General features: G+C 40.9%; 1 protein-coding gene across 3 annotated transcripts in view; it reads right to left on the bottom strand.

The window, feature by feature from the left end:
• Positions 1-3,798: 3,798 nt before the first annotated feature.
• The window catches only part of satb1b (SATB homeobox 1b), a 74,040-nt gene continuing 56,828 nt past the window's right edge, over positions 3,799-21,010 (bottom strand). For all 3 annotated transcript variants that reach the window (XM_086078256.1, XM_086078257.1, XM_086078255.1), the window contains exons 12-13: positions 8,354-8,569; positions 3,799-6,655 (exon numbers count right to left, since the gene is read on the bottom strand). In XM_086078256.1, the coding sequence (XP_085934382.1) occupies positions 6,086-6,655; positions 8,354-8,569 (786 nt within the window). In that variant the 3' untranslated portion in view covers positions 3,799-6,085. The remainder of the gene's footprint in view (positions 6,656-8,353; positions 8,570-21,010) is intronic.

Below are 21,010 nucleotides of genomic sequence, written 5' to 3'. Positions count from 1 at the left end.
GGCTATAGACGTCCAAAATTCCATTTGAACTATTTCTATGAGTTTAACATGTTTTTCCACTTTTGTTAACAAGAGTATGAAAACCTACATTTAGAACAGATATAACATTTATGATTAATCATGAGTTAATTAGTGAAGTGCAAAATTGCACTAAAAAAATCGGAATCAGCGAGGTTTAGCAAGGGAACACTGTACTTCAGTCGTTAGCTTTGACTTTACCAAAAAAATACATTTAAAAAAATTCAACTTTATTCTCAAAAGTTAAAAAACACACTAATGAATAAGATTTTATTCTCAAGGAATATTACTTAACAAAACAAATGTGACTTTGCTTACTTATGACGGGTTTTTTTTAATAAAATAATTGCAATTCTTGTAAGATTATGACTAACTTGCTCATTTTTTTTTACTTTAAAAAAATGACTTCTCACATATTTGATATCTTTGTTGAAAAAAGTCACAATAAAAACGTTTTCCAGTAAGTTTCCAGTATAACTTCTTGTAAAAATTACATATTCCAAAAATAATGACAATTCAAACAACAGCATTACAACTTTTAAGATTTTTTTTGTGAAAAATTCCTATTCCTATTTATTATTTATTTGTTTATTTTTTTGCTTCTTGAAATATTGATACTTTTTCAACTTCTATTCTAAAAAACAAAAACAAAAAAAATTATTTTGGGAAAAGACAACTATATTCTTAAACTTCTACTTAATGAAAAACTTAATTCTTATGATAGACTTTTATTCTCGATAACCACATACAAAACTTAATTCTCATAACAATATGCATTTTTCTAAAAGAAAAAAAAATTGCCGTGTGAGCAACTGAATGGTTAGCTAACTTTTTTTAGGCCATGAATTAAAAACCAATAAGTCTATCTACAGGATCAGCTGTGTGCTAATGTTCTATTTAGTTTTTTTGCCTTTTGGCTCCTCTTCGTGTCCTTTTGGAAAATGAAATTAGACATCCTCATGATTCTGTCAAATGTTACAATTTGTCGTTTCTCAATTCGAACAATGTTGCCGGCGTATGCGAACAAGCGTCACATGTTGCGGCAGTTGTGCGTTACGCCACGCTGTTAGCCTGGGTGGATAACATTTGATTGATTTTCTTTTGTGTGTGCGTCAAATGTAATCGGCCCTATTACTAAATGTTTCTCAAAGTCACTCCTGCAATAAATCAGCATGGCGTACTCGGAGAACAAAAGTCGCTTGGAGGTGAAACCTGTTTCAGTGTGTCAAAGGCAGTGTTCGCTGTTATTATCAGTGTGATAATTACTAATAGGTGCATTTACCTCATTATTACGTTAATTATGTGTTCAGTTGGGTAAACGTAACAATGTGCTGTGAGAACAAGTGACGCTGAATGGAAATGTTTTGTTGTTCGTCGTCAACAGGCACAGACATTATTTTGTGTGTGTGTGTGTGGGGGTGGGGGGGTGGAATTTTACAAGAATAAATCCTTTTTTTTTTTTTACGTATTTGTAAAAAATTAAAAAGAAGTCATAGTTTTTTTTTTATTATTAAAAAAATTAAAATAATCAAAATAGATTTTTTTGAAGTTGCATTAGTACACAAATCGTTTTTGGGGGGTTTATTTTTTCAAAACAAAAAGTTGCATTTTTTTCTCCCTACAAAACAAAACAGTTCAACCTTTAATAGAATGAAGTCACAATTTTTGAGAAATAAGTTAGGTTTTTTTTTCTTATTTTGGAGAAAAATTTATCATGTTATAAGAATAAAGACATTTTGTTTTAGTATTCTTTTTATTTTTGCAGAAAAAAGTCAAGACATTATATCTTAATGGTTGTAATTGTAATCCAAAAGTTGTGATGTTTGAGACTAAAAGTTTAAGAAGCAAGAAAATCATAATACTTTTTGAAGTTGTAATATCACAGAAATAGTCAATTTTGCTGAGGCAAAAACTGACAAAACTTTATTTTTTTCATGTCTTTGCATTTTTTTGACGACTTACGAATTTTCTCTTTTAAAAAAAAATATTATGTAATATACTCTTTTTATTTTACAAAAAAATAATTCATTAATAGGTAAAATATAAAAAAAATAAAATATTAAAATAATTCATTAATTTGATTTACAGTCCATCGTTTATTTTGCACAGTATTTGAATGAACGAAGAACACTGTGTTCCAACTGCTGTTGCTTGATCAGGTGTTGTGTAATTAAAGTTGAGTGGCACAATAATTGTAAGCGGCAGCCAGATCGCAAGCTATTATTAAAAAGTCCGTCATGTGAGCTGCGTCTAATGATTTTACACTTGGGCCTCGCGAAACACAGTGAGAAGGAACAATAACACGCCGGCCGTTTCCTTTTTGGACTTCCTGCGCGCTCCCATTTTCAATTAGCGAGCGACTCACTCCCCATCCCGCTGACAAACAAATATCAATAAATATCTGTCAATACAAATAAAGATAGGTGAAGACGCCGACAAACAAGGCGAGCGGCGCCGAGATGCTCGTGCTCATTATTACTGTTTTGCGAGGGATCAGACGTGTTTGCTCGGGCGTCGGGGAAGGTTTAAGACGCGCAGATGGCTCCCGAGCGCCGCCGCGAAGGCAAAATCACCCAGGCCCGTAAAAAAAAAGTTCAGCTAAGGCTGCAATTCTCCCAAAATTATTTCAAAATAATAATCAACGTGTATATTACTGTTCAGTTTATCTCATTCTCTTTCGCTTAACCGGGGTCGGGGCGCCCAGACTTCCCTCTCCCGAGCCACTTCGTGGGGGGATCCCGAGGCATTCCCAAGCCAGCCTGTTTCCAGCGTGTCCTGGGTTTTCCCCGGGACCTCCTCCCAGAACACTTCACCAGCGAGGCGTCCAGGAGACATCTTAGCAAGATGCCCGAGCCACCTCATCTGGCTCCTCCTCCGCCAAACTCACAAAAGCTGCGTTCCACAAGTGTGCTTTTACGTTCCTTGATGGCAAAAAAGTGAGGAAGTTTGTGGGAAAGCGATGCAGGTGCACGTGTTTGGATTTTTTGGTCGCCGTCGTTTTGTTGATAAATGTGAGAAATTTCGATGGATGCTGTGTGTGTGCGTGTCGTGAAGCAAGCAATTAGATGAGCTTAACAAGACGAAACAGGTGCAGCGGTGAACTCTTTTTGTCAACTTCTGCTCGTTCAACCTTCCTAACTGATGGAACAAAAATATGTGATTCATACATTTTCACCGGCAGCGAAATGATTGAAATATCACATTTCTTAATTGTTTTCCTTGCAATTTTATATTCAATTTTACTTGTTTTGTTTCGGCGCATGTACATATTAGAGAGACAAAAAGTATTTATTTTAGGGGATACATTTGTATTTTTCTCATGAAAATAAACAATCTTAGAAAAGTAATTAATTTTGGAGAACAAGAAATATTTTTTGCTAATGTTTATATATATATATATATATATATATGATTGGTTTATCAACTGATCAATAAATATATTAGTCGCTAATTATTTTTGATAATCTATTGTTTAGAGACCTCAAATTGTCCAATTCCTCAGAATTGTATTTTTATATTTTATTTCCTTAGTCTTCTATGAAAGAAAAAAAAGGAATTATTCAAGAAATGTAAAAGCTATCAATATTATTTTATAAACTGTTGCATTTTCTTTATCCAGAAAAAAAACACTTATTTTTCAGTATATTTTTTTTATTTTTAAAAATATTTCCATAGGGATTTTTTTTTTTTTGAGAAAAAGGTTTAAAAAAAATGGACGAAAAAAACGGAGGCAGAAAAAGTGATATATATTTTCAAGCAAATCACAACAAGCACAAACCGTCAATCTTTCACTGTGGCATTTTGTTTATTCATGAAAAACAAAAATAAACAAAACAGCAGAACATCAATACAAGGCCGGCACAGACCAACCTGGCTGGTATGCGCGGCGGCGGCGGTGGCGGCGGCAGCGGCTACTCAACATGTGAGGGGCTTGGGCGCGCTCGTTAGCACGCTGCCCATCCAGCCGGCGCTTCCCGCACTCAGCACGAGAAGATGCAGAAGAAGAAGCTGATTGAAAGAGAGGCACCACAGACTTTTCTCTGCTCAGCACATTTGCACTCTATTTACATTGATGTGTGTGTGTGTGTGTGCGCGCATGTGTGTGTGTGTGTGCTATGTACACTTTTACAAACATCCGAAGTCCATCAGCCATCTTTTTAGCCGCGGTAAAAGAGAAGAGCAACAAGAAGTCAGTCGGAAAGAAAAGAAAAACAAAGGAAAATTCATTTGTTGTCCGCTAACCAAAAAGGAAGACACACATGATTTCCACACAGATTGCATAATTTTTTTTTTGTCTCTCTACACGCTTATTAAGCTTATTTGCATGATCATTGTAAAAATTGCATACAACATGAAATCAGTGCCACTCGCCCTTGCGCTTTTTTTCTTTTTCTTTCTGTGATTATAGGCCACCTTTAAAGCACATTTCTCCAATGGGAAAACGTTTAAGACACTTTTTGTTGTTGTCCGTCCGTTTGTGTATAAATACAAAAAAGATGAGAGGGGGGGGGGAGAAATGTTAAGAAAAAAACACATCAATTACATCAACAACACTGCAAATAAATAAAAGATGGCGTCGTTCACATTTCTCATTGTGTGTTCCAGTGGCAAAAGGAACCGCGTGGTACAAGGCATTGTTGGCATAGTTTGATCATATATCTCACATAGATTTCTTTATACACAAAACAGTAGAGAGAAACTTTTCCTTAGATTCTATTCCATCCTCAACAAAGCACGCAGGCCTGTTGATCGTCTTTATATTAATATTAATAACAATACGTGACACCTGGTGGTCTTTTAAGGCCTTGTCAAACAACTTGGTCCTTGATTTTTGTTAAAAAAATAAAATAAAATAAAACATCACACACACAAAATCACAAAAGTCGTCCTTGGGAACAAAAAGTGGATCAAACCAGCGTCAGTTTTTCTTTCCCCAAACAAATCAGAAAGAAAGAAAAGTCAGTGCCAGGACGTGTCCACGCGTACACGCTTGCCATCAAATCAGAGGACTTCATGGACACGCTGGGAAATGGGGATTTGAAAAAATTATCATTTTTGCTTTTAAAATTTGTTTTTTAGCCAATTTTTAAAAAAGGACAAAAAATATATTTGAATATTTTCCAAAAGTCTGCCTTACGCTCTTCAACTTTTATCATATTTAAAAAAATATTTACTTCTAGAGCAAAAAAAAAAAGTAAAAAGCAACTCGTACAGGGCTAATAAGATTTTCAATTCAAGAACAATCCTCCAAAGATGAAAATTTGTGTTTTTGGGGGGAGCAAAAGTTACAATCTTACAAGAAAAGTATTTTGGGGGAGGGGAAAAAAATGTGCCTATGGTTTACAGAAAAAGCTGTTGTCATTTTTTTATTGTTTAAAAAGTTAATAATTTTTAGCCCCTCCCCCGAATAGTCAATTTCTAGAATTCGACAAGAATCGAGACGGATCTTTAAAGAAAAAAGTCTCACAATTTGAATGTTTCCATTGACATTTTTTAAAAGAAAGTCTTAAGAAAAGACGAAAGTATTTTTAGAGGTAAGAAGCCATCATAATCTTAGAAGGAAAAAAAATGCAACATGAGAAGAATTACGTACATATTTATGTGGAAATAAATAGCGTGAACTAGTAAACGGTTTAAAAATGTTTAAAGTGACTACGTGTGGACACGTCCGAAAGGTTGAGTGCAGATAGCAGATCTTTCGCCTAATGCTGTAATTGCCCAAGTCGTTTTTAACTTGCTATCCACCAAATGTATGAAAAATAGATTTTGTTGATATATTTTATGGTGATTCAACAAGAGTTGAATCAGAAAATCGGATTGGGAATCGGGAAAAGAAAGATCAGAAAATATTGAACTCTTCTTGTTTCTGGAAAGATTCAAAAACGACTCGGGCAATTCTGCTACTGGGCGAACAAGTGACTGCCGATTTCCACTTGTTTTGTTTGTTTGTGCAGGTTACGAAACGATGCCAGAAGAGTCTTTACAGTGAATCATACTCGTCATCACAATAATACAATACTTTTACAAAATGCAAAAATTGGGAGTCCAGGCCAGCCTTGAGGTCCTTTTAGTCATTCGCTTGCTCCATGACGGGGGCGGGGCCTCGCCTCGCCTGCTCCTCCGTTTTGACCACAAAGGCGTTGGCGTTGGTCTGCGTGCTCTCGTCCGTCTCCTTGAGGGCGTCGCCGCCCTCGCCGGGCTCCGAGGGCTCCTCGTCCAAGGCGGCGGGGCTGCTGCCGCCGCCGCTGCTGCAGCTGCCGCTCCTGTTGTTGGCGGGGGGCGTCTCGTTGGGCGCTTTGGCCGGCTGGCTGACGTAGAAGCGCTGGTTCTGGAAGAACTTGATGACGGTGAGTTTGGGGAGGTCCAGCTGGGCGGACAGCGTGTGGACGGCCTCCTCGTCCGGGTACGGGCCCACGTCCTGGATGAAGCTCTGCAGGATGCCCAGCGCCTCCAGGGAGATCTTGCCGCCGCCGGCGCGCGACTTGACCAGGCTGCGCACCACGTCGTCCTCCATCTCGGCCGGGGAGGCGGTGGAGGGCTGGCGCGGCGGCAGGCGGGGGCCCGACAAGGGCTGCTGGGATGGGAGGGGCTGGGACGGGTGCTGCAGGGACAGGGCCGGCTGGTGCTGGTGCTGGTGCTGCCAACGAGACGCAAGACCGGGTGTGTCAAGTACAGGAACATTGATTCAGACAGCAGCGGGTGTTTGTTATACTGGGCAAGCACAGAAAGTACATTTTATTTTCAAGAAAAAATGATTTTGCTGAGGAAATTATTTTTGTGTAAAGTATTTTCCATAATACTCATACATTTTCAAGAAAATACACTTTTTTTTTAATAAATTAGTTTTTCAAGAAAAAAACATTTGTTAGTTTTTTTCAAGAATAAATCCATATTTTTCGAGAAATAAAGTTTAAAAAAAAATAAATAACACTTTCAGAAAGTCAGATTTACTTTAAGACTTTTTTTTCCAAGAAAAGTTATTTTGGGAGTAATTAAAATGAAAGTAAAGTAAAATGATTTTGCTAAGAAAAATATTTTGGGAAGTGTACAGTATTTCCAGAATAGTCATACTTTGTCAAGAAAATACACAGTTTTTTGAGAACAAAATAATTTTTTTCAAGAAAAAAAACTATTGTTTTTTTTCCCAGAATAAATTTATATTTTTCAGGAAATAAAGTGGTTTTAAGAAAAGAAAAACACTTTACAGAAAGTCAGATTTTATTTTTAAAGAATTTTTTTCCAAGATCTTTCAAGAAAAGTTATTTTGTGAGTATGAAGCAGTATTTATTCATTTATTTTTCAAGAAAAGCTTTTTCTTTCCTTTTTTTAAATTTATTTTATTTTTACAAGAGTATTTAGCTATTACGTTTTCAAGAAAAAAATATTTTTCTAGAATGTCAGATTTAGATTTTTTGTTTTCTTTTGTTTTAAAGTAAATTTTTCAAATTTTTAGTTTTTAGGATTATATTTATGTTTTTACATTTCGAGACCCCCCCCCCCCCAAGATTTCCCTTGAGATAAAAGTCTTATTTACATTAAAGGACAGGAAATATTGTCTTCAATTATTATGTCTTATTTTTTTATTTATGTTTTTTGTGACCTGCAGGTGGTCGGCCGAAACTACATTTATTAGCGTAAACAAATAACACGTTATAATGTCCCATTGTGTGTGCGTGGGATGCGAGTGGGGGAACGGTGTTGCCTGTTGACCCGCCCAAATGCTACCGCTTTGATTTTAATGAGTGAGCCACACGCTGTACATGAGGAGATGTTCCACAAGAGCGTGTTTGCACAACAACACTTGAACGAACACAGTACACACGTTTTGGAGAGAAAAAGGCAACATTTTTTCAAGAACTGCAATTTCAAGTAAAATCTTTTTCGGGGTGAGAAAAAGTTGTATGTTTTTCATAATAAAGTCATATTTTTCAAGAATTATTTTTTCACGAAAGACGAAAATATTAATTTTTTCAAATCAAGCATAAAAAAAAAAGGGAAAAGAGTGTTTTTTGCAAATGTCGTTTTTTGTTGTTGTTTTTAGGGTTTTTGTGTGTTAAAAAAAAGATTAGTTTGGTTAGGGGAATTAAGTTGCATTAGTTTGGAATTAAGTTGCATTAAAAAGTCTTTTTTTTCAAAGAAAATTCCTTTTTGAAAGTCAAAAGTTCAATAATATTTTGAAAAAGTTTTTTTTTTGTGAAGTTATTTTTTCAGAATAAAATTCTCTTCCAAGAAATTATGTTATACTTTTTTTTTTTTAATAAAATATTTTTGCAATAGAAAAATCAGATTCCCCCAATTGTTGTTCTCGCAAATTGTTTCGTGCGACGTAGTTCACCTGCAGCTGGTCTGCCGAAATGTGCGAGAAGTGCGGCGGCCTGTCGACGACGTTGTTGTGATGTTGCTGTCCGGCGCTGCTCTCCTGCTCGTAGATGGCGTCGCGCTCGGCCTGCGACAGGCTGAGGAAGCGGCGGATCATGGATAAGTTCTCCCACAACGTCCGGTTCTCCGGAGACGGATCCTCCTTCCAGCGCAGAAGCTCGCACAGCCAACCCTGCAATCCCAAAGAAAAAAAAAAGCACAAAAGGTGTTTTTTTTGTTCACCTATTTGGAGGATTGTGTAAGCGAGCTAGAGCTGCATTTCCATCTTAAGTTGCAGGAACTTTTTTTTTTTTACCAACTTTCACCCACCCCACTTGTATGTATCTTAAGAACATTAAGGACTGGTTTTGGTGACCACTGTCGTAATCTGCCGTCCGGTGTTCGTCACCACCGGATTACACAGGCGGCGCTCGCTCGCTCATTGGCGAGCTGGCTGGCTCGCGCACGCTCTCACGTGCACGCCTTGCCGTGGCAGCCGAGCACACACGCTGCATGCGGGAGATAACTCAGCACTTTGCGCGTCCCATTCCAGATCCTCCCGTAAGCCTCATCAAACCGTAGAGGAAGGAGGAGGAGGAGGAGGCGGGAGGAAGAAAGAGAAAGAGAGAAAGAGGGGCCATAAAGCCTCCGTGCCCACCTTGTTCTTTTGCCACATTTATTGTTGCCTTTTTAATTTGCATGCAGAGGGATTTGGACCGTGCTCCAGTTGGGCCGTCTGTGCTTTCAGCTGATTCGGCAGTGAGGGAGGACACACACACACACGCGCGCACACACACACACTTGTCTTGTCCAACGCGGGCCTGCGACGGCGTAATCCAACTCAAACACTCTGCAAAGCAGCAGGATTAAACCCAAAGTAGCAGAGCCAATCAAAGCCCACACGGCGGGAACTCCCCTTGCCTGCCAGGAAGTCCATTTCATTAAACACAAAGTATCCGCTATGTCTATTAGCCCGCCGCTAGTCATGGTTTCATGTTTTTTTTGTTCTTGCTACTTTTTGATTGTACATTGCAAAAAAAAATAAAACTTCAAACCGATAAACGTTGTGCTTTAATAACACTTTACTATTACGAAGAAGTAATGCTACCAATGTAAGTAGCGCTAGCATTAGCTTGGTTATAATGCTAACGCTACCTTGTTTGAGAATTGAGTGAGTGAGACAAGTGAGACAAAAAAAAGAAAAAGAAAGAAAACGTTTCCTCTGAATGACAGTAAATGTAGTAAATATGAACTCGGCTACTAGGATTAATCTGTTTAAGAAACAAAAACAGTCCACTGCACAAGTCATATCATGTGATTTCTTCTCTTGCGAGTTCTTCATGATAAACTGCGACAACTCGAATTAATCCACAAAAAGTGCAGTGTGGGCCAATCGCCATGTGTGGATCCCAGCAAGCGTCGTTCATGTCAGTGTGAAGACGACGCGTTTGCTTTCATTTCAATCCGCTGCAAGGCAACGGACGGATCACGCTCGGGTTTCCTAAATGAACTCGACGGGTTCAAGTTGAAAGAGTGAATCCAAGTGTGTTCTCACGGTCCGCAATCACTCACAAAAGGTGCAACAGGAACCAGTCTAGTCAGGACAAATTATTCTAATTATTTACCAGCCGCAACGCCAAAGGCAATCCTCTTAAATATGAAGTCACAAACTCTGGTTTGAATAAGTTGAGAAGTTATTTTTTAGACGTGAGTCCAAAAAAAAAATATATATATATATATAAAAAACATATTTACATCCATCCATTTTCAGAACCGCTTATCCTGTATTGCTCATTTTTTACTTGAGCCTACATGAAAATAGATCTTTAAAAATGACATTAAAAACATCCAATTTCTACACTTAAAAAAAACAAATTTAAGGTAAAATACTAAACATAGTTAGTTTTAATTCCAATGACAAGTCTTAATATCTCAGTCCCATTTTAAAAGGTTCTTATTGACACGTGGGTGGCATGGCTCAGTGGCAGAGTGTTTGTCTCCCAACCCTGAGGTTGCGGGTTTGATCCCCAGCCCCTATAGTGCACCCCCAGTTGCGTGAAGCTTAATACGTGGACAATCGCCATACAAGTGAAAGACCTTTTACGTGTGTACCAATTTCACTTGACATCAAGTCTTCCACATCAGTAATTGAGAAGACCAAATCCCACGGCCGCCGCTTGTGTAAACACCGCGTCGGCTACGCACTTGCAAGCATCCAGGTGACCTCCCGCGGTACGAAATCCTCCTCTCGACGTCTGACGAGCTCCCAGATGCTGTAAACAGGTTCATCCCGGCAATAAGCAGCGACAGCTCGGGATTATCGCGAAATGTTGGCACACACCTGCCACAATATTGCACCGTAATCCTCTGCCTCTGGGTCACCGTCACCTAATTAATAAACAGCAGAATCGGCTGGGGGGGGGGGGGGGGTCTAACGTCAAGAAAGCAGAATATAGACGCTTTTTCCTCCACGTCTGACCGAGACGCGGCGAGTTCACGCGGTTGTAAAGCCATCAGCGGTTCTTTTGTGGTTCAAATGGCACAATAGTGCAATTCATAGCGGTGATGTGGCGTGCGAGTGCAAGAGGTGAAGTCACAAGCTGGCCAATGACACACACACACACACACACACACACACAAACACCTTCCCATCTAATCTCATTTGGTCGTTATCGGGCCCACCAGGCTGACCTCGGCCGCCCGCCGGATAAATGAAATAAGCCAACAGATGTCCATCAGTTTGCCTTTTTTTTTTTTGCAGCTAAAACGAGTTCCAAAAATAAAGACACAGTCCTCTGGCCATTCCGTTCACAGGTTCAACCAATGAAGTCACACGTAAAAAACAAAACACACAAAAAAAACAGAAAATAATAATAAAAGCTATAACAAGGCGTTCTTTGACCTCTGTTGCTAACCAAAATAGCAGCACCTAGCAAATCACCTAGACTCACAGACCTTCCCATCTAATCTCATTTGGTCGTTATCGGGCTCATCAGGCTGACCTCAGCCTGCGGATAAATGAAATAAAACAACAGATAACCATCAGTTTTCTTTTTTTTTTTGCTGTTACGGTAAATCCTAGAACTAAAGACACAGTCTTCAATGTGTTTTTTTCTTTTGCGTCCAGGCTCAACAGATGATGAAACGGAAGGTTGGACAAGGATGTGGAAGCTACAAAAAGAACAAGTATGTCCATCATTTTGCTTTTTTATGTTGCTAAAGTGAATCCTAGAAATAAAGACAAACAGTCTTTAAAGAGTTCTCTTTGGTTCCCAGGCGCAACGGATAACCAAACTGAAGGCCGGACAAGCGTCTCAAAGCTAAAAACTGAAACGAATCGAGCCAACAGATGCCGGTAATTTTGCCTTCATGCCGCCAAAAGCCAGTCCCAGAACTGATGACACAATCGACTGCTCTTGTTTAGAATGAGGAAACGGAAGGAAAGATGAGCAGGTACACAAACAAAAACAAGACGAAGACAACGCTCCATTGTCTCCTCGGACCTGGCCGGGCTCCAAGAGAAGCTCAGTCAGATCAAAACGAGCAAACCGGTCGGTCCTGCTGCGGCGCGGGCTAACGTGCGTCGCCTTGGAAATAGATTCCGCCACAGTGGACGTCCATCTGCCGAGGACGGGCGCCATGTACGCGGCGGCGCACCATATGCCGATCTCCCGCCACAATAAGCAATAATTGCAGAGGAAGTGGGGGGGGGGGGGGGGGGCGTATTTTCGTCTTGCTATGTGAACGTAGCTTCGGCGGCGGAGTGAAAATGGCCGCAGGAGGAGGAGGAGCGCGTCATGGAAATAGGAAATAGAACTGGCCTTGAACGAACTGCAGGGGCAGCAGGACAATATGATAGGACACAAACGTAAAAGGATTTCTGTAGTGTAGCCCCATTTGTCCTAAGGGTACATTTTAGAGTAGAGCCATCAACAATAGGGGAAAATCTTCAATAATAATTTTATCTTGTCGCGCATAGACTTGTATTTATAGCTTAGAATTTTTTTTTATTATTCATACAAATATTTACAGTAATGATGACTTGAGTATTGCGCTAGCATAATGATGGACTTAGTTAACATATTCCCACTTTGATATAAATTTGTACTCCATTCACAATATAATTACTATAATTCTGACTTTACGACTGTGCTAGCTTGTACTTGCGTACAAATACGAGTTATGTTGTTGGCATAGGAAAAATAATAATTACGCCGTAAATAGAAGAACCCTATTATGCAAAATAAAAGTTGCAATATTAGGAGCAAAATTTTAAATGAATAATAAAATCTATTTAAAAAAATTGGGGGGGAAAGTCAAGAATGTGAATGAAGAGTTAAATTGTATTATGAATGAAGGTTAGAATTTCTGAGATTTAAATTGTAATAATTACAATTGACAAAGCCTCACAATTTTATGAGAATTTTCACGAAATATGCCGTAATGATAGTAAAGTTGTTATTTTATGGGATCAAAAACATCTAAAGTCGTATGATACGAGGTTTCCGCCAAGTTCTTCAAATGGTAGTAAATACATTTATACAACATTTTTTAAATCAGAGATGCTTTTCTAGGTGAATTATTTTTGCACCGATTCCGAGTCTGCCCTCGGTTTTAGCGCATTAGCATAAGTTAGCAATAGCCATTGGCACTTGGTCTACTGTATTGACAGGTGGCGAGCACGAGGACAGGGTGCGAATCAAAATGTGTAAATATAACATCTTTGTTGTTTGTTTGTAAATGACAAACAAACCCCGAGGACGAACGGATGAGAAAATTGCACGTTGGAATCCTGACTCACGAGCTCTTACAGACAAGATTAAAAAGTGAGTCATCGCAATCAACACCATATATATAATTTCAAATGAATGATCTAATACCGTTGTCAGACGGTGTCAAGAGGCAGCCAGACTTGAGTCTCACCGCTCGTCGTGACAAAGCATTCACCGCCGCGAGCGGTCGCGACCTCTCTCGGGGAAACAATGGGCTGACTTGACAACAATGACATGCCACGGCGTGACTGCGCAGGAAAGGCGACCTCCGCGTGTCACCACTTGCTCCCGGGAGAACAATGGCGCCGCGGTTCAGCGGGGCGGCTTGCGTCACGACCGTCCCAGCCAATAGCGCGCGTGTGCGGGAATGTGTGTGTGCGCAAGGGGGTTCGGGCGGAGGCGGTGGAGGTTTAGGCAAGCAAACAGAGGCAGATGGAGCATAAAGAATAACCAAAGGCAAATGACCAGTTCATCTTAAATGGAGCACATTAAACATCTGCGTGGCTACACTTATTTTTAAGCACATCTTTTATTCCTGCGCAGCACACACAAACGTTCACAAGACAATCACCTTCAAACCATAAGACGAACAATGGAGATTGTATTAAAAGCAGGGTTCTGTCAAAGTAGAGAAATGATAATTGTTTGGCCAATTACAGATAGAAATGATTGACAGTTTACTGTCAAACTTAACATGAAGAGACTTACAGGTTGTGCATGTTTAACTCATTTGCCCCCAAAAACGTATAAAAATGCCATGGTCCTAAAAACGTATCTATACGGTTTTTATGTGTGTTTCTTTTAATGCTAGAGCATACAGAAGGCTTTGATGCAGCCTCTGACCTGAAAAGGTCGCTTAAAGCAATAGTAGCTATTACAAAAAAATGGCTAGCAGGTGGCAGCAGAGTATAAGAGATCAACTAGGGCCATGTTGCAACAATATGATATATGTTTTGAACAGGTTTGTGAAAAATGATGAAACTTAGCGATATTCTAATGCTAATTGCTGCAAAATACTTTTTTTTCCCTGATGAAAGAGACTTTAATCTTTCTTTTGGTAGGTTCCATGGTTTTTATAGCAATAGAACACAATATTCTGTGGGCCTTGCAAAATCAGTCAACGCAGTAACACAGCTGGGAGCGAAGGGGGTTGCTTCAGTGAAAATGGCTGGGAGTGAATGAGTTAAACAACGCTAGCTAAATGCTAACGCACGATGCAAAATGCAAGAGGCGGGCTACTGAATAGCATCAATAGTCACTGTTCTATGACGCTTTAAGCAATGGTACAAATGCGACGCCTCAACACATGTAGATGAGTCATTTTTCAGCAGTTTACTGAGTCACAGTTACAGTAGTTGTGAAACTCTTCTTTCGATGTGCCTGCATGACTATTATAATCAGCTCAATACCTCATTACATCAACATCCATTTTATCAAGTCACTTATCCACTTGTAGTGATTTTGTCTACGAGCCGCTTGTTTGTTTACAAACGGATTGCAACGAATATGTTTTAGCACGCAAACCTCTTCAAGTCACGACTATCGGTCGCGTTGCAACGTCTCTATTTTGCGTCTGGGGCTTCTTTTGGCTGCTGCGGCAGCACAAAAGTTTTCTTGATGGTCTTTTGTGTCGCCGCGGCGCTCGTCGGGCGGATGGAGGATAAAAATGCACCAACACGGCGGCGAGGAAGCAACAACAACAGCAGCAGCAGCAGCAGCAGCTGCATTTCAAACGCACAAACGACGACGCAAAGTCTGATTCCGTCAATTAAGGCGCGGGTTGTGATTTAATCCAAATACGGGCTTTAATTGCTAATATCAAAGCATAATTAAGATGATAAATCGTGACTGATCTTATTGAATTAGGAGCCGGCAGAGAAGCAGCAAATTGACTGTCAGCTAAATAAGTGTTTGTAATTGGCTGACAAGTTTGCTTCCAGCGTTCATCAAACGTATTTTAGCTTCAGAAACTATTCCCAAAGAAAAGGGTTTTCTTTTAATGCTAATTTCATAGCATTAACTTGGAAATCCCCTTGTTTTTTGGACTTTCAGAAAGATTTTCTTTAATTAATATGTCATAAAGTATTATGTTAGTTTTATACCATGTTTTAGCAAAGATGACGTTCACACAACAGAACCCTTTCAAAGTTTCCATCCAGCACTCATTGAATGCATTTTACCCTGGTAAACTATTCACAAATTAAAGTAAAAAAACAATTTCATTGAATAAGATTCACTTGGAAAGTCCCTGTTTTCGACTGTTATAAAGACCTTCCTTAGTTATAGTTACACTAGTCTAGCTATAGTGGGGGAAAAATACACCAAGCAAACAAAATCTGACCGGCAGCACTGAGGTATATTAGAAGTGAAGAAGAGGCAGAGAAGGTTCCAAATAAGCTTCATTATGCTTTGTATAATGTTGCTGCTTAGTGTGTGTTAAAAGTTCACAATTACCATCACTTCAAAGCCAGTTTTCAGTAGCCAGTCTATGGAGTTTTACATTATATGTTAGCATTAAGCTAGCAGACTTTTGTTAGACAAAAAGTTATGCTTGGTTAAACATGTTGGTGTTTAAAAAAAACAATGCCTCAATTTCGTTTGTTTGCTATGTCAGTCTTACGGCAAACCTGAACTGAACGTACGCTCGGCCTCTTATTTGCAGAACTGTGCTAAAAACTGTCTTCATTTCTACCATGCAGTCTAAAAACAGTTGGGTCAAAAGTAACCCAATTAAGGATTTTTGAAAATGGTGCGATCTACCTTATGGGTCAATTTTTACACATTTATACAAAATGACCCAATTTTTTGATCCAAGTAAAGGATCTGACCAACATTTATGAGTTGTTTTCTTGACCCAAAGTTGGGTCAAATCGACCCAAGTAGAGGATCGGTCCATTTTTGACCCAACTGTTTTTAGGGTGTATCTTGACAGCAAGACAGTGAAAACAAACATGCAAGGAATCTTTTCAAAAAGTGTGTTTTAATAAGTGTGTGTTTAATATTCATGAGGGGTAAAACTCTAATAATAACGTCCTGTATTTCTATTTCCTCCCCAAAAAATCTTGCTTTGAAATTTGACCAAATGAGTTTCTTGTGCCATTTACATTCAAACTATCACTACTGAAGTCCAAAAATGGCCGCTTAAAGACCCTCCTTGGTAGGATGTGTACGCAGGGCACACATTGTGTAATGATTTGAGACAAAAATATGATGACGATGATGATGATGATGATGATGTGTTAAGAGGGAAAGGAGGAAGCGGCAGAGACTGAGAGCGAGCGTGGACACAAGCACCATCATGAGCACTTTTATCGGCCTTAATATCTCCCCGAGCACACGCGCGCACGCGCGTACGCAAGGCCGTAGTTAAATTGAAATATTTGCCGGCGTGTGTCACAAGCATGCAGCATGGTAATTATGACAGATCTGATTAGGTGTTTCCGAGTCAGGCGGCTCCGGGCTGCAGGTGCGACCTTGTGCATTCCTGCGTGTGTACATAAAATTAATTACAAGCATGGGGTTGGGGAGGGGGGGGGGGTTGCAAGGCTGAGGGAGCGCGCCCGGGCGGGGCGGGGGCGGCCTCTCCCACGGGGGGCACCCTAATGGAATATTTTCCCCGAGTCTAATAATACAGTTGGTATTGACTTGAGGTAATTAGGGGGATCATTAAAGCGCTTTTCCCGGCGTATTTGCCTGCCTGATCAGATTAGCGGGAATGGGCTTCAGAACAAGCCCTGTGTGGTCTGTCAGGAGGAGAGCGAGCAAGGCGAGGTGAGGCGAGGAGGACGGGGACCGGCTAGCAATGCTAAAACGGTGGCGGGCGGTGCATTTGGTACCCGGGCCTTCAGCAGGGACTTAATCAGCCAGCACTAGCATGTCGCAATTATAAAATGCATCTATTCGCTGAAGTCGCTTCAGACATGTTTTGTAACAAGTTTTGATCTGACCAACCAATCAGAGGGCAGTGAAATGCTGACATCATCAAGGGAGCTGTGAGGATGAATTTGAAATCTGATTGAGTTCCATCACTAATATATATATACTGTATACATACATGGGTCAGCACTACAACTTTAACATTAATAGCAAATTTAAAAGATAAACGTTTTGTTTGTTTGGTTTTCAAAATAAAAAACCCTTAAATTGTAGCCCCCTAGTCTACCACTAATCTACTGAAGCTAGTATGCGAGAACTAGTTTTAGCCAGCACTCGGGTAACAGCATTCTGAACCATCTGCTTATCTGCTAAGTGAATCGTTTAGATGACGTACACTAATTTTGATACCAAATTTGGGAGACAACTATAGCTAACCAAATAACCATGAACACTCTTCTCCTGGTTCGAGCCGCACTTGGGTAACGACATTCTGGAACAGCTGTTAAGGTATTTGTTTTTTTGTTTTTTGTTTTTTAACATGCTCACCATTTCAAATTAAACAGATCCGATCACTTACAGACAGCTACGAAAACTCCTCCCGTAGATCTAGCCAGCACTCTAGTAGCATTCTGGACCAGCTGCTCATTTGCGAGATGGACTTTTTATTTTTCAGCATAGTTACATCCTTAGATTAATTTGAGGGCAAACATTTTGTTAGGCTCTCAAAATGGAACACCCTTAATTATGATGATGCATTTACAGTCTAGCCCACAACTAAGGCCATTAAAAAGGAGATATTAGTTCTTTCCACCTTTGTAAATGTGTTTCCATGTAGACTATTTCCCGCCTGACTGTAGTGCGTCAAGCCGAACAGGAAGTCCTTCCAGCTAGGGGTCCGCGTCGGAGGAGGTAGGTAGGCGAGGAGTGACACGCCAAAGCCGACAGATGGGGTGAGAGGTGGCGTAAACGAGATGACAGGGGAGTCACAAAGTGCTGTGAGCATGCTCAGTGACACGGGAGGAGGAGGAGGAGGAGAAAGATGAGGAAGAGGAAGATGAGAAGGAGGGGGGGAAAAAAACAAGCTGGTGGGAATTCCACCGTCCATTAAACAATTTAAAGAGAGGCTCATTTTCAGAGGGAAGGGGAGGATGCCGCCGTTTGCCAGATAATTCATTCCCTAAATTAATTATTCAGACAGCTGCCTCTCTAGTTCCGCAATAAGAGACAATGTGGTTCCCATGGCAACCTAATAAGCAAGCGGGAGATAAATAAATACATAAATAAATTAATAAACAGACGCTGCCTCCTTTTGAACCCCTCGGGGCTGCCAGCTCTCATCTGCCTCATTTTTGTTGCAGGGGATTGTGGGCTTGCAAACACTACCAACAAGGTAGAGCAACTCCCAACAACAAGATTGGCTCGATTTTTTCCTCATAGGACATTTAAACATTTTTTAAATGATTAATGCAGGGCATACAAAGTAAGGAAGCAGTATAGATTGTACAAGAGAAAAAAACATGATCTCTTCTCCTACTTCTAGTCAGCTCTCATTCAGAACGACTGTATTTACCGCCCTAGTCCACCATTAAGGCCATGAGGGTCCTTGCAGATGAGGGGGAAAAATGAGTTCAAGTACGGGAGAACTCTGATCTCATCTGCTAGTTCTCGTCAGCACTTGAATAGACACATTCGGGGCCAGCTGCTCATCCACTACAGTATGTGGAGGTTTTTTGTTTTGATGACCTGTTAACTCAAAAGAGAGAGAGAAGCATTTTCCTTACATTAATTGGCATACGCAAGTCCTTGCTTGTTGTTTTTCTTTGTTTGAACTTTTAAGTAATTAGAAATAAAGTATATTAATGATTGATTATGCCAACTGTGAAAAAGCACTCAGAGTTCCAGTCCACGACCAAGACCCCGAAAAGTCCTTGCATATGACAAAAATACTTCAAGTGCACAACTGATCTTTTTTAACTCTCTAATCTAACTCTAACCTCCTCTAGTTCTAGTCAGCAATCGAGTAACAGCAGTAAAATGAAGTCCTGGGTAAGTTTTCAAACTAAATCTACATTTAGTGTACTAGTTCATTGCAAAAGGCCCTAACAAGCCATGGCAAATGCAAAAAACAAACAAAAAACAAGCGTTTATGTACAGTATATAACTGTCTAGTTCTGGTCAGCACTCGGGTGGCATCAGTGGCAAAAATGACATGCACACACTAATTGATGTCCAACATTTGTAGATTTGCCTTTAGCGTACTTGTTGACCACTAAGGCCATAAAAAGTGTTTGCAAATGACAAAAAAAAAGAGGAGTTAAAACAGTCCTTCCAAGCATGGATGCCACATATGCACAAACACACACACACACACACACACACGCGCAGAAACTACAAATCACGTCGGTCCACTAAAGTGATTCCAGCCAATTAGTCATTTTCAAAACAAGATGGCAGCATTTGCAGCTATGTCGTCACCCCCACAACCCCCGCCTCTACAGACCAATGGTGCCGCCCCGCCCGCACCCTTTCTTCCACTCCTGGGACTGCCGTGCCAGGCGAGTGCAGGGCGACAGATGGCATACACCAACCCCCCTGCCCCCTGTACTACTGCGCCACGGCGAGCCCCCCCCCCGGCCACACACTCAACCTACCCCCCCCACCCTTCCACTGCCTCCCTTGCCCACCCCCTCTGGTGGACCAGATCAGTGCCATTCTGTCTCATTAGAGCTTGGCTAATTAGCGTAGCCTCTTCGAGGGAGAATGAGCAAGGAAGGAGAGGCATGTGGGACTTGGGTAAGCGGGGGGGGAGGTGGTCCTGGTGGGGCGGGGCGGCGGTCTCTACTGGTCATTGACGAGTCGGAGGGCTTTGAGCCCGGGTTCCCAGGGTGCTTGTTTTATGACAGCAGGGACTCTGATTCCATCTGTTGTGAAATTCCTCTCAGGAAGTGTCGGGAATGTTGCGACATAAAAGTTGTGTCAAAGGAATGAAGCCCACTCGAACCCCACCTCCTCCCCAAGACAACCTGTGTTGCCCCCAACCCAATATTAGCCTGCCAAGCTAGCGAGACTCTCCCGTTCATGCCAATGACAACAAAGCGCAAGATCGTAAGTGGAATGCAGCACTGATGCAAACAGCGGTCGGGGGCAATTATTTACTCAACTGCAGATGGGAGAGGCGTCTATTTTGGCAAGTCAAAGTGGAGTTTGAATTTTAATTTGGACTCTTTTGTCAAGGGGCAACTGTTTGAGGAAGTAGAGTAATACAAAGTACGGCTAAAATAAGCCTGGTCAGGATTTGAAAAGGGACGTTTCCAAACAGTATGCTTGACTTCTGTATAGTACTCAAAGGGTACAAAAATGACCATTTACCATTATGTTTACCAATCACAATGGTACCTAAAAGGCGGACACAACAAACATCCGTGAGCTGGAATGATGTTAAATCTATTAGTCAAATTTGATTGCCACTCTCCATGCAATGTCCCGTTCGCAAACGTCGATCTTGGAGATGCACATTTCAGGGATGAGGATGAGAGTGGAGGATGGGCCCGACTGGCAGGAAGCCCAGACGGGGGTCCTGGAAAATAATGGCTGGGGGGTGGTGGCGAAGTGGCCTTGCCATTGAGCCTGGCACGGTTCTGTTACATCAATGTGTTCAGTTCTAGAAGATCCATGGTGCATGACGGTGGTTCTGGTTCTAGTGGGCTAGTGTTTCATCCACTGAGAGAGAAAGTGAGGCAGCCTAGTGCTCCCTGGAGTAGAATAGCGATAAACACTAGTTTACTGATGCATGCAACTGTGTGAGTGCGTGCAATATATGTCGATGTGCAGGCCTCTCTTATTGTATTCTGTGTGTGTTTCGGGAAAAAGAGGGGGAGGGCGAGTGGCGGCGGGGATGTTGGATTTTTGCCATCCTGTTCCCTCTCAGGGCTCGTAACCATCGCGGGCCTCTGCCAGCCTTTAACTGCACCGCCTCACCCACACAC

This window comes from Leptonotus elevatus, chromosome 6 (assembly GCF_054856555.1).
Source record: "Leptonotus elevatus isolate MCC_2025b chromosome 6, RoL_Lele_1.0, whole genome shotgun sequence".
Classification (NCBI taxonomy): domain Eukaryota; kingdom Metazoa; phylum Chordata; class Actinopteri; order Syngnathiformes; family Syngnathidae; genus Leptonotus; species Leptonotus elevatus.
The sequence above is the reverse complement of the archived record's forward strand: the minus strand, read 5'-3'. Positions and strand labels throughout refer to the sequence as shown.